The sequence below is a fragment of the Colossoma macropomum genome, unplaced genomic scaffold (assembly GCF_904425465.1).
Source record: "Colossoma macropomum unplaced genomic scaffold, Colossoma_macropomum, whole genome shotgun sequence".
In the NCBI taxonomy this organism is placed as follows: domain Eukaryota; kingdom Metazoa; phylum Chordata; class Actinopteri; order Characiformes; family Serrasalmidae; genus Colossoma; species Colossoma macropomum.
Genome location: NW_023494803.1, coordinates 6395017 through 6409109, shown reverse-complemented (window position 1 = coordinate 6409109; position 14093 = coordinate 6395017). Strand labels below are relative to the sequence as shown.

The 14093-nt window shown below is 39.1% G+C and overlaps 1 protein-coding gene across 2 annotated transcripts in view; it reads left to right on the top strand.

The window, feature by feature from the left end:
* The window catches only part of pabpc4 (poly(A) binding protein, cytoplasmic 4 (inducible form)), a 30706-nt gene extending 17214 nt beyond the window's left edge, over window positions 1-13492 (top strand). Inside the window, exons 7-14 of one of the 2 annotated variants that reach the window (XM_036592842.1) lie at window positions 1742-1837; window positions 5242-5511; window positions 8134-8332; window positions 9929-10062; window positions 10735-10825; window positions 11879-12009; window positions 12415-12534; window positions 13090-13492. In XM_036592842.1, coding sequence (XP_036448735.1) covers window positions 1742-1837; window positions 5242-5511; window positions 8134-8332; window positions 9929-10062; window positions 10735-10825; window positions 11879-12009; window positions 12415-12510 — 1017 coding nt within the window. In that variant the 3' untranslated portion in view covers window positions 12511-12534; window positions 13090-13492. Of the gene's footprint in view, window positions 1-1741; window positions 1838-5241; window positions 5512-8133; window positions 8348-9928; window positions 10063-10734; window positions 10826-11878; window positions 12010-12414; window positions 12535-13089 lie in introns of both variants that reach the window. The other variant, XM_036592841.1, reaches the window with a different exon arrangement.
* Window positions 13493-14093: the final 601 nt, after the last annotated feature.

Below are 14093 nucleotides of genomic sequence, written 5' to 3'. Positions count from 1 at the left end.
ATGTTCATCTGTTACTAATGTTTATTTCTATACTTGGCTGAGTTTGAACAGGTTGAATGGGTTTGTGTCCATTTGCTAATCAGACATATGCCTTTTGAGACAAATATATGCGCATGAGCTCTGTTCTGATTGGCTGCCCTGTATTGTGTGTTATTTCAAAGGCAGTCTGGGCTGAAACACTCGTTATAACTTCAGGGTGAATTGGCGGAGATAAACTGCTTCAACGATCAGGCATAACATTATGTTTCTACGCTCATTGTCCATTTTATCAGCTCCACTTACTATATAGGTGCACTTTGTAGTTCTACAGTTACAGACTGTAGTCCATCTGTTTCTCTGCATACTTTGTTAGCCCCCTTTTACCCTGTTCTTCAGTGGTCAGGACCCCCATGGACCCTCACAGAGCAGGTACTATTTGGGTGGTGGATCATTCTCAGCACTGCAGTAACACTGACGTGGTGGTGGTGTGTTAGTGTGTTGTGCTGGTGCGAGTGAATCAGACACAGCATTGCTGCTGGAGTTTTTAAACACTGTGTCCACTCACTGTCCACTCTATTAGACACTCCTACCTTTGCCCACAGGACGCTGTTGGCTGGATATTTTTGGTTGGTGGACTATTCTCAGTCCAAGGAGTATTCTCAGTACAAGGAGGTGGTCATAATGTTATGTCTGATTGGTGTATACGTTAATATGTTTTCATCACGTCACGAAAACACTGAATTCGGGCTGTATTTTCAGCGGATTTCCTTAGATGTAAAATCTATTTACACAAATAGATTTCAATGACCTAAACACTTTGTGCTAAATAAAAACCTAAGACGGCATAAAAGGTGATCTGTACCTGTTTGCTTGGTTGATTTAGTGATTTCTCTTTGTGTTTTAAGGGCTCATATTATGGGAAAACATCTCTCAATTTTTGACATAAGACTTCTGTGTAGTTTGCACACGTTAAGTTTCAAAACATACCGTTCACTTTCCAGTTCATACAGTCCATCTGTGGAAATTAAGCTGTAAATACAGCCCAAATTCAGTGTTTTTTGTGATGTTATGAAAACCAACATATTAACATAGAGTACATCCACCTATTCAGCCTACAGCAGTTTAGCCCTGCCCATTCACACTGAAGTTATAAGGAGCGTTTCAGCCTACACTGCTTTTAAAATAAGGCACAATACAAGGCAGCCAATCAGAACATATGTGCATATATTTGTCCTAAAGGCACAGTAACAGAGAGAGCCTGTTTAATTCTGATGAATGAAGAAAGGCTGGGAAATCATCATCATCATCATCATCGTTAACCGCTTAGTCCAGATAGGGTCGCGGTGGCTGGGAAATGGTTAAAAATAAATTATGATGGTTTTTATAATGAAAAACACAAACTTTATCAGCAGATCTCAAGGTGGGAATAAAATACAAGAAAAAAGGAGGATATGGACCCTTTAATAAACAACCAGTTGATCAGAAGCTTAACGCTGTACTAATTTGTCATCTTTTTGTTTGAAATATTTACACACACAGCGCTGTTTAGATTTGGCCATCTACACTATCTCTTTTTAAAAATTACAAAACAGTTTTCTTTTTTTCATTTATCTCATGATCTCATGCCTTGTTCAAATATGCAATGAATAATAAATTCTGATACCTGCATATTAGAATAACCACACCCATCTCTAGTGTCCATGAATTTGTATATGGATCCTACACTTCATGCAGTGCTGAGTTTGTGGATGTGTTTTTGCAGGGCGTGAATTTGTACATTAAGAATCTGGATGACACCATTGACGATGAGAAACTGCGTAAGGAATTCTCTCCGTTTGGCTCCATCACCAGCGCTAAGGTCAGTACGAGGTCAAGCGTTAACTGCAGAGTTTTTTTTTTTAACTGAGAGTCTGAAAATTGCGTAACGCTCAGTAAACAACAGCTGTTATTCCTTCATCAGCGCTGTTAAAGTGTGTTGGGATTTGGTCCCTGTACACACTGCAAAACCCGATTAATTAAATCATCAAGATTCTTCCTAAAGTTGTTTTCTCTCTGGGATTTCTAACAGGATGTTCCTTAGGCAATAAAACTAAACAGAGCTCTCTTCTTTCTTGTCTTATTATCTCTGTAGCTTCTATAGCACTGTTTGGTAGGGAGTACATTTACATGGGGTCCTGGGGTAATTTCCTCATAGTGGATTATCTTAAATTGTAGATTTTGTGTGGAATGCTTCTTTAAACTCTACACCTAATACTGATGTTGACAAAAACTTGAAAATTGGGCCCCTAGCGCGTTTATCCATGTCAAACACTTCCCGAATTGTGAAACGAAGGATGCAGTAGTGAGGTCCTGTGAGTTAATTAATGTGATAATTAAATTGCAGCTGAAGGTATAAATCATGACTTTACTTTCACAATATTATCAGTGTTTTAGCTTTCTATAACCATATAACCATGCGTGACACAAACATACGTGTTCGTAAAAAGTACAACCCACTAAAACTCACTCGTCCTGTGGTAAATTTGTTGCCATCCAGACGTAAGGAGACATCTAATTCAGACCTCTTACTGATAAACTAATCCGATCCCAGTAATGCCTTAGTCTCTCTACTCTTTTAGACTCACTAAAGGCCCAATCACACTAGCATTTGCCAGCGAAATTTAATGTGTAAATTAAATTTATTTCAGTTGAATTTACCACAATGAATGATTTTGCATCTCAAACTTCTGGGATGAATACATTTTTTTGTGCAAAATTTCACACTGAGTTCAACTTCGATAAACTTTGACACACAAATTTGCATCTTTAGCCGATAGCACTACTGGCTGTGTTGACCTCTAAAGAGGCAGCTCTTCGTATAGCAGCACTGAACCTCCAAAATGAAGGAAATGCTAATTTTAGCAGTGTTTAAACACAAACCTTTACACCAGAGGTCACTAATAGGTGGACCGCGGTCCGAATCCGGACCCAGACGCTGTCCTCTGCGGACCTGGACCTACAACCGCTAAACCGTGGAGAATTATTTAATTTCGACGGTGTGGTCCTGTTTTAATCGGCGTAGCTTTTCTAGCTTTTACAGTACCGCTTTAACGGCCCGGGAGAGTCACTGACCAATCGCATGCGTTGTAAATTGCATGTGACGCTACTCAGCCAATCAGATCTGTGCATTACAATGAACACCGATACTCGAGTGAGTGATGCACACACGGGGGGGGGACGAGGCGAGAAACAGCAGTCGGAGAAGAAAGTGAGTCAGAGGGAAGTTATTTCACATGACGTGATCTAAAAAGAGAAAACTGTAGCTTTTTGATTTGGCATTCAGTTGTTGACTACATAAGATGTTGATGTACCTTTTAGGCTACTTCAGTAAACAGTATATGGCACTGAATCATGATGCAAGTTAGACATTGATGTTCCGGACCTTTGCTTGAGGATATTTTCTCTAACTGGACCTTACTGAATTTTAATTAAAGACCCCTGCTTTACACATTTCTTCCCCACTGGCTTTAAATAAACATTGAAAGAGAGACTGCATGACATACATTCAGTTAGGAGACTCTATTTTTATCTCTACTTTTGTGGTTTTACTGTTGGTGGTACAAAAGTGTTGTTAACTTGCGATGTTAACTCCTTGGCTAAACACAGCTGCACACAAGTCACCCCCACTGCCACTAACCACACCAGTTATCTACACTTTTCTGCTGCAGATCAGTGTGCTGGATTATACTCTTGGGAATATAGAATTTTGTTCATATCACCAATCTTGCGGTTTAGCAGACACAAAAACGCAAATATTTCATGTCACTGTGGTTTGAGACCGTTTTATCCACGGTTTTCCAGAAGGCTTAGCAAAACTCTAATGTAGAACATCAAAGTGTAAATGTAATATGAGTAAGCATAACATGATTTAGAGTACAATTAATCTGATGTGAACTGTAGGGTAAAGTTAAAGTTTATATCATAAATTCGTGTAGCCACTGTCTCCCAGGACAGAACAAGTACAGATTTGAACCTGTTAATACAGAATGTTGAATGTAAATGTAACTAATAGTTCAATTCATTATGTAATTACAGTTAGACAGTGTCGCAAAAGAACAAAAATAACTGATTTGTAGGGTTTAATTTTCCCTACAGGGAAAAAAACAGTCACCAAATCCCATTTGTTCAATGCTGACTAGCTTTCATTCATTATCCAAAACATCAGTATTTTAGGTAATTACAGTTTCTACCTTTACAGTAAAGTCACGTATAGTCAAATAAAGTCTCACACATTTGCACAAGTGATCAACGTTTTTGTTTGTGAACCTGTTTTTACGCATGATTAATTTTTTCACACGTAAATAAGCATCTTTTCACATGATAATATTTTTAACATGAAGTGTACAAAAACCACATGAAATTCATGTGACTTGTTGTAAGGGTAAACTATTAATACATTTTAAAGATGTGTTCACGCAAAGCAAAATCCCACTTAAACATCACTTTAACTTACCAAATCATGTTAAATTGTAGATTTTGTTTGGATTGCTTATTTAAACTAACACTGATGGTCCATTAGTGGCACGTGTTCTGTCAAACTGCCGAAAAACAAAAAGCTAACACTGACTGTTTTTATTTTTTTCTATTCTAAAATAATTATTTGTGCCATTAAACCATGTTGACATTTTTGTTTTAGTTAGAAAAAGTATTAATAAAATCAGTTCAGCCATTCATTTGATACAATGACTGCCTAGAGCAGGGGTCAGCTCTTTTCCTGCCCTTTTGTGGCTCCACAGCAGAGTTAGATTTTTAGGTAAAAATATTAAAATAAAGCTCTGCTGATCGTTCAACACAGTTTTAACACTAAATGGTCTTAAACGCTGGAAGTAATGTAGAACTGCTAATTCACCTTTTAACCCTGAAGGTTGGTGTGCAGACTGCTGGTCACCAAAGCAACGCAGACAACAATCTCGCCTAGCTAGTATCTAATGAAACAGCAAAGAGAAAGATTTAAGACGGACATCGATAATTTGGGAACTAATGGACTTATTTGCATTCATAATCACTCCAGCTGGTTTCCTGTTATGTTTAATCTGCAACGAGTAACTGTCAAACACTAAAGAATCACAAAGCTGTAGTCAGCTTCTCTTTCAAATTGAAAGGAAAAAATGTCTTTTCTTAACGTTTGGGTTGGCCACCCCTGGCCTAGAGGAATGTAGCTTGATTGATCTTGCAAATACTGATATTATATTTTGTGAATTAAGGCCATTGTGTTTTCTGTAGGTGATGCTTGAGGAAGGCCGCTCCAAGGGTTTCGGCTTCGTGTGCTTCTCCTCCCCGGAGGAGGCCACCAAGGCCGTGACGGAGATGAATGGGCGCATCGTGGGCTCCAAGCCACTCTACGTGGCCCTGGCCCAGCGCAAAGAGGAGCGAAAAGCCCACCTCACCAACCAGTATATGCAGCGCATCGCCGGCATGAGAGCCATGCCCGCCAATGCCATCATCAACCAGTTCCAGCCCACCAGCGGCTACTTCATGCCCGCTGTGCCGCAGGTGAGTGGACAGTGCTAGAGAGTTTCACTTTTCCAGAGTCTTCCTAAAGGAATAGTTCTGCAAAAAATCATACAGCTTTCCTCTTATCAAAATGCCTCTGATTACACAAGACACATTCAGTGCTTCTTTAGTTTCACGCTGGAGCTGTGAGGCTACTGCATGCCTAAAAAAGATCACACACTTGCCTCAAACTGTTAAATAATCTCAAATTGACTGTGGTTTCTGACACTGTATGACATACTGCTCTCTGTAAAAATTGATCAAATTTGAGGAATGTTTGTCATGCATGATAATTTAGGCCTGCATTTTGCACATTGCTAACTGGTGTAGTATAAGCTTCCATTAGTTATTTAACATTGCTTTGCAAAACTAAAGAAGCAAACATGTCTTGGCTAATCGACTATTTTTGGGCTAAGGAGAAAACGGCAAGCTTGATTTTTCGCCAAACTATCCCTGTAACAAATGTGATACAAGAGGATCTAAACCAGAAGTCTTCAAATCCAGACCTATAATCCAGTTTCTGGAATCTGATTTTTTGTTAACTGAACTGTTAATGTAATGTTTGATGAACTTGTGTCATATCTAACAGACAAGGTCTGAATTTGAGGACCACTGGTCTAGACAGTTTTAGTTTGCCATATTGCCATGACAATCCAGTAAACTAAGGCCCAATCCCATTTCACCCCTTGCCCCTGCCACTTATCCCGTACCTTTCCGTTTAGCACGCTTATGCATTGGGGTAGGGTGTCCCAATTTTTGTTGAGATAGAGGGGCGAAGTGTTAGGGCTACATGGCCCTCCAAACAGAGGTTTTTCAGAGACACACTCCGAACAGTGTGTTATGAGAAAAAAAGAAAAACTGCAAGATGGCTGAACAAGAGACCAAAGACACCCACAGATGTGAGAATTTTCTCTGTAAAAAAATATGATACCCACTGTATTATCTTAGTTTAATGTCGTTTAAGGTCCTTTTCTTCATAACAAGCATAGAAAAGTTTGCTGATGCAGTTAGCTAGCTAAATTTAAGGTGGAACGGGAAAATTCGAACAAGAAGCTGGCAAATATCTGACTTCAGCTTCATATCACCGAAGAATCCGGGGTAGTTGATAATAAATAATTGCCCCCCCTCCCTTTGAGAGCATATGATTCCCTAAATGTAACTAGAGCCCAGCAGTGAGGAGCTGAACTTTACCCTCCTCTGCTATCACTGCAGACTGGCAGGGTCGCCTACAGAGCAGCGCTAGTAGCTGTTAATGAAGTAATGTTCTTGTTTATTTGAGGGTCCCATTTCATAGGGGAAGATTTCAACCACTAACTCTTGTAACTCAGCAAGGAGACACTCGAAAACAAGGGGTAGGGGTAAAAATAAGAAAAGGGACTGGGCCTAATTTACATTGTTAGTGAAAGTTTGTAAAATGAACACATTTAACCTTAAAAAACGTTCTCAGCTTTGTCTGAAAGCAAAGAGTTATAATAGTAAGACAAAATACAAACACATTTTACCATACGGTCACATTAGGTGGCAACAAGTCGACTGACTTTGTCTCTCATTGGTGTGTTCAGGACCACTCTTATCACATGTATGCATGTACACTGTTGAACTGTTGATAAGACAATGGAAAAATATATATGAAGGGTTTTGTTGCAGAACTCAGTATTGACAAGTTTTTGTTTTATGTTGGAAGTAATAGGAATGAATTGCCGGTAGGAACAAAACATTGAAGAGGCTGGGGGGGGGTCAGAGGAATTTGTTTGAGCCAGTGATTTTTATTGTCACCACATCATAGTTTGTTTGCATAAAGTTGAGAAATTTTCAACTCAACTTGCCACTTGTTTCACTGCCATTGTGTTGCTCTCTGCTTATTTCTGAATAATGGCTACAAATCGCAATGAAATGAGTGGTCACCTGTTTCTATATCGCCTGCTTATTTGGACAAACAGCTGGAATCAAAGGCAGTTTTACTATAGGTAAAGAAACCATGCAGTGTTTTGTTTTTTAACTGAAACTGAGAAAAAGTCATTCTTCTCTTTTTCTTGTAAGGGTGTAACAATTTCAATACAATATTAAAAAAGCTGAATTTGAAAGTGTGTTGAAATGGAAGCTGTACCAGCGATACGCCCCTTGCACTCTTCTCTCTTTTACCTACTTTCATGGAAACCATCAGTGATCAAAACTGAGCACATGGGTGTATCCTATGAGGATAAAGAGGGCAGGGAAGGGCGGGGTTGATGATATGCACGCACCCACACTTCATTTTTTTATGTTATGCATTATGATTTTCAGGGTTTATTTTGTTAGAGGACTGGCAAAGCAAGGATTGATCTATTTCAGAATTTTTATCTGAGCCATATATACATTGTTGTAAATTAGTGTATACATAGTTATACATTTTATATAATGCAGTGTTTCATAAAGTATTGATAATCGTACCTTGACCTCAGAATTGAAACTCATATTGGTTTAAAATGTGCCTTATCGCTCTTCTCTTGTGAGTTTCTCTGGTTGCTCTTGCTCACTCAGTGTTTTTAGTAGTAAAGAGTGAGAGCTGGTCATCTGTATTCTGACCACAAAAAGTACTTTAACCGTACTTTATCATATGCTGTGTGTCCCACAATCCTGCAGGCCCAGAACAGAACCACGTATTACGCCCCCAACCAGCTGGCCCAAATGAGACCGAACCCCCGCTGGCAGCAGCAGGGGGGTAGAGGTCAGGGAGGTTTCCAGGGCATGCCCAACTCACTGCGCCAGCCTGGCCCGCGCGCCAACATCCGTCACATCGGACCCAGCGGCACGGCACAAGGACCCCGCGGAATACCAACAGGTGCCCAGAGAGTGGGTGAGCAAAGCCCACTGACTGGAACTTGCCAAAATGTTAAGATATTAAGACAAACATGTTTGAAAACTAACATAATCTACATGTTGGCCAGTTTACTCTTCCAGATGAAGACAAAGTGGCCCTGCACTTTTATTTGACCAATAAGAGCAACAGAATGTATATTTAGAATTATTAGTTTGCGAAGAGTTTTACGCTGGTTAAGAAGCTAATGCTGTTAGCACTAAAGCTAGCAGACACAGAATATTTTATTCCCACAAAAAAACTGGTTTAAGCTGTGCAGAAATACATGTTCAGAAACCAACAATATTAACATGTAGGCCAATTTAAAGCAAACAGACAAAACATGGCAGATGAATCCTGTTTCAGTGGATACATTGGATCCAGTCAGTATGGAAGTAGCTAAATTTATGCCACAATTTACAATAAATACAAACGTAAAAGACAAAATATTGGTCATAACAGAAAAAATATGTCGTGTTTGAGTGTGTAATGCCATGTACTCATGTATGTAATGGCAGTAGTTGTTTTTCCTGTGTTAAAAAGCAGGAAGAGCTGCCATGAGTAGCATTAACTCCGCTGAGGGGATTGTCTGTGTTTGCTAAGACTTGGAGCTGAAGCTAATGACAATTTAGTGAATCATTTACTCTTCCAGATGAAGACAAAGTTGCCCAGCACTTTTATACGAGTAATAAGAGCAGCAGAATGTAGAGTATTTTTTAAAATTGAGTTTGCAAAGGGTTCTGTGCTAGTTAAGAAGCTAATGCTGTTAGCATGTATGCTAGCAGACACTGAATGAGTGTTTCTTTGCCCACATTTGACAGAAAAACAGTTAAAGCTTTGTTTGAATCCACACATGGTTGTGTAAATGTAGACGTTTGTGTTGGTGTCTGTGCAGAATAGCGTGATATATAGATAAGTCTGTCATCACAGCGGCCGTTTTGGCCAGATTGGATAAAGCCTTGAGCACATGTTGAATGTACATTGAGGAATCACTACAACTGGCTTGAGTGAGATGTTAATTATTAAAACCTTTCAGCTAAAAATGCTGCCCTACTAAATCATACAGGACATAATTTAATACATTGTACAGTACAATAATGTTCTCCCTGTCCTTCAAGTGAAATTTAAGTGGTAATTCAAACTGTATGCCTGATTCATCACACATTCAAACTGTGTCAGGTTAAGTAATCTCAAACAGATTTATGTGATTTCAGTACGTTTATTGAAGGGCAGCATTTGTAAAGCTACGTAACACCTACATAACCCCTACATATCCCATAACAACTGACACAAACCTGCATAAACTTTTATAACGGCTTATTTCTACAAGTGTCAGTTGTCTTAAAGGCTTCTTTTGTCCATTTTTATTTAAATTCACCTTGGGTGTAAATATTCTTGTTGAAATAAGCCTTGAAAAATGTCTGTCAGTTGTCATGAAAGGCTGTCATGTGTTTCACAGCCTTATGAACACTGTATGACTTTCTGCTATCTGTTCTGCATGTAGGGAGTTTATTGAGTCATTGGTTAAACGTAGGTGCTTTAATGGCATTTCTTACACTCTTTCTCCTTTCTGCTCAACAGCTGGTACCGGCCAGCCAATGGGCCCCCGTCCCACCCTGGGCGTGACCACGCCCCGTGCCATGCCTCCATACAAATATGCCACCACAGTGAGAAACACCCAGCCTCAAGTAGTGCAGCCCATTGCCTTACAGCAGGTAGGTTCCTCTGAGCATATTACCCATCGCTGTTACAGTGCAGATAAAAAATAAACAGCCATTCTGTTTACAAATGGCTGCTGTTGAGCAAATAATTCCCATTATAAGATTCCATTTGAAAAGGCACATATAGGAAATTTTCCTTGGTTTTTTTTTTTTAAGACTTTGGACAATGTAAACGCTCGTACAGTTCGGCCTTCATACATGAAAACAGCTGCAAAAACAGTCTGTTTTGAATTCATCATGGTTGTGATGTCAGAACCACGTGTAAATTAGCATATTGCTGCTGTCCAAAAAACATCGACATCATTTGAGCACAGCAGCTATCGTTTACGTCAAAATTTTATGATTAATTGACCAATAGAAATGATCCAAAAGTACTTTAACTTACATTAATAGTAAAAAAAAATGTTTTGAGCTTTTGACTTCAGCAGCACTGCTGTGTAAAGTTACCATTTAGACGGCAGTGGTATGATTTTTCCATTCAGCCTACAGCAGTTCTGCTCCGCCCATTCCCGTTGAAGTGATATGGAGTGTTGTTCCTGCAGACAGTTATTGGAGAAGATATGGAGGAAACACTGTGATGTTTCTGGCTGTCAGAAAGCAAATGGATCATCACAGCCTTTCAGTGAAAAATTTATTTTTCTAAGCTGCTGTGTGTGTTTTCTTCAGGCTCAGCCTGCAGTCCATGTGCAGGGTCAGGAGCCACTGACTGCCTCCATGCTGGCCGCGGCCCCTCCACAAGAGCAGAAGCAGATGCTGGGTGAGTTTTAAAGGCTTTTTAGTCAAACCCAGATACAAAAAATTGTCATTTTTTTCTACTTTCACTTTTGTAAATGACCACCCATTCGTTCTGCAGCAGTTTAGCCCCGCCCGACCTTGTAATGCAGTAAAGCAATGCAGAGTGTTGTTCATGCAAGCAGGCTGGAGCAGCAGGCAGATGCACAGATAGACCCCAGGAGGGGCTTTTGCCATTAGACTATAAAGTGCCCTCTTGGTCAGTTTGCATAATAGTTGTCTTCAAATGGCCATTCTTCAGGATCTGTTTATACGAGACAAGGCTTAGCCTCAGCCTGGGAATAGAGCTAGTGGGTCAGCTTGAGTTTCATGAGCTTCATCACTATCTGGTGCAGAACTGATCAACACAACCTGCTAATCCAAGTTTTTGTTACTGTAAAAAAACAAGGGTTATGTAAATCTTTTAAACAGAGCTATAACTAAGTGGTTCATAGTATTTAGATAACATAGTGGGTACTGTTACATCCTGTATGCTGGAGATTGGGGTTCAAATCCCAGATAAAGCTAATGTTTTTGGCTGTATTTCTCTGAAACATAACTCATTTTCTCTTAATAAGAGTGTCTGCAGTGAGCTCTGCATTTATATACGTTTAATTTCTTAACAAGCCAGTTTTAGAACACACTTCTATAACCTAAGAATGGCTCCATTAGTTTGCATTGAAGTCCCTGTAGTTACTGAATAATAAGTCTATGTATGAAATAAACCTGGAATGTTAAGGAGGTTAATTCATGTTCACATGACCCTTTTTTCCCTTGAGCCCCCGAAAACATATGTGCATGACCCTGCATAGAAGAGTTATTGGAGTGAAAGATGTGGAAATTATTTAATGTTGTGCTGTTCTTTGCTGTCAGGAAACAAATATATCACATCAGCCTTCCAATAATACTTGTCCATCCATCAGTTTTACAAGAAAAAGCAGCCCTCTAACATCTCACCTTGACTCATTTCTCTACTTCGCTCCCTTTTCCTCACTCCATTTTTTCTCGCTCTCGTCCTTTCCTTCCCTCTCTCTCACAGGTGAGCGTCTCTTCCCGTTGATCCAGGCCATGCACCCCAGCCTTGCGGGAAAGATCACAGGAATGTTGCTGGAGATTGATAACTCAGAGCTGCTGCACATGCTGGAATCCCACGAATCTTTGCGCTCCAAGGTCAGACTCAGACAGGTTCACTTTCACTCACTCTGTTTCTGTCACTAATGCTGAGATAAGAACAAGTCACAGCACTGGCTCTGATGTTGAGAAGGCCATAAGCCACCTGACATTTTAAGACTTTTAGAGGCAAAAAGAAACTAAAATCAATTTTATATGGATGTAAAGAAAATTGTGTCACATTAAAGAGGTATTGTTGAATAACTTTTGGCATATTTTTTATAAAGTAATTTTTTGGAGAAAATTTCATGATGTATGGACTGATAGAAATGATCCCAAATCACTTGGAATAAAATCTTTTTAGATTAAAGCAAGTTAAGAAGTTTTTGCCTTCTGTAAAGTTAGGGATTTTTTTTCAGACAGCGACTTGTGGTCAGTAACCCATCTCGTTCTGTGTTTTTCTAGGTGGAGGAGGCTGTGGCTGTGCTTCAGGCTCACCAGGCTAAGAAAGACGCCACGCAGAAAGTAGGCGTGAGCACTCCCACTGCTGCTACATCCTGACATGTAAAGCCCACTGTCCACATGGTAATGGAGAACAGTTTTTAATTGATTAACAATAACAGATGTACTAGACCAGCATGAGCTCAGGAGACCCATAAGGTATGCAGTACTGTGCAAAAGCTTATAACATTATTTCTGAGCTGATACTCTACGAATGGTTGATGGTTAAATGGTTCTCTGCATGGTGAAATGGGTTTTTAAACAGGAAGTGTTCTGCTATTTCTCTCCTCACGGAAATCCATGCAATGGCGGAGGATAAGCGGAACCAAACCAGCTCACAGCTGAGCAATAACTCCACTGAAAACAAGAAATTCCTGTTTCTGTATTTGTTTATTTGTATTTATTCTAATATTAGATAGATATTAAATGTTAGATATCAGAAGCACAAATGCACATAATGCCCCGACAGATGCTTTTAAACAAGTTGCTGGGGCTAGAACTTTTGCACAGTACTGTATATAATCGGACAAATTATGTTTAAGTGTAGACATTGTTACAATACTGTATTACTTTCTCCAGTGTTTCTACTTATGCCTTTAATAAATATGGCTCATTTCTTTCCTTTCTGTTTTTCTGCAGGCTGCAGCGAAGGCTTGAGAAGAAAACGTTACACTGGCTGGTGCATTTCACAAGCGAATATTAAAAAAATAAAACATTTAAAAAAAAGAGTAAAAATGAAAGAAAATCATACTTGAACATTTAAAATAATTTGTTGCAGGGCTTCTATTTTTAACTCTGTAATAATTTTTAAATAAATATGGATAGCCTATTTAAAATTTATTTAAAAAGAGGATAATTTCTTTTAAGGGGAAAACGCTCCAGAATGTGGCCAGGACTGACCGACCCTTTTTTTCTATGAGGCCATCAGGCTTGGATCATTTTCTTCATTTGAGAGTTGTGTGTTTGCTGGTTTGATTGGTCCTCTTCCATCTTCTGAACCCTGAGTGGTGTGGCCTTCTGAATAAAGGGATGAATATTTCAACTTTGTGGTTGTGTTGCTGTTTCTCATCGTCACTGACTCTTTCTGAATTTTTGGATGATTTGAAAGACAAAATGTAGCTGTAAGAATCATGTTGAAGTGTGGACAATATACTAAACCTTGGGGTGGACAATATGGCAAAAAAATAACATCGCAATACTTCAAGACACACAATATGTATCGCCATAGTTTTTCCTGAGGTTTCATGAGTTGAAACAGACTAAAAAAAAGAACTGAACGGTTTTTCTTTAAAACAGAAAATACCACCAAAAACTCATGTACAATTATTTTTATTTAACATTTCACTGTACTGCACTAAATCCAGCTAAACTGAACTCAGTATGCTTACTTTGTAATGCAGCATGCAGTTGCTCAGTGTTCAGGTACTCATTATCCACAGTATGCTCAGAAAAGTGGATCCTGATGTATTTCATGGAAATTACCATGATTATGGCAAATATCAGATTATTTCTCGCCTCTAGATACATTTAAAGTAGTTATCATAGCATTATTCCTTCATATGCTATTTAAACAATATTTCATGTCTTTAATGATGATTATAATACACTTATTTCTTTCTTCTGTTTCAACACTTTTCCTCTGT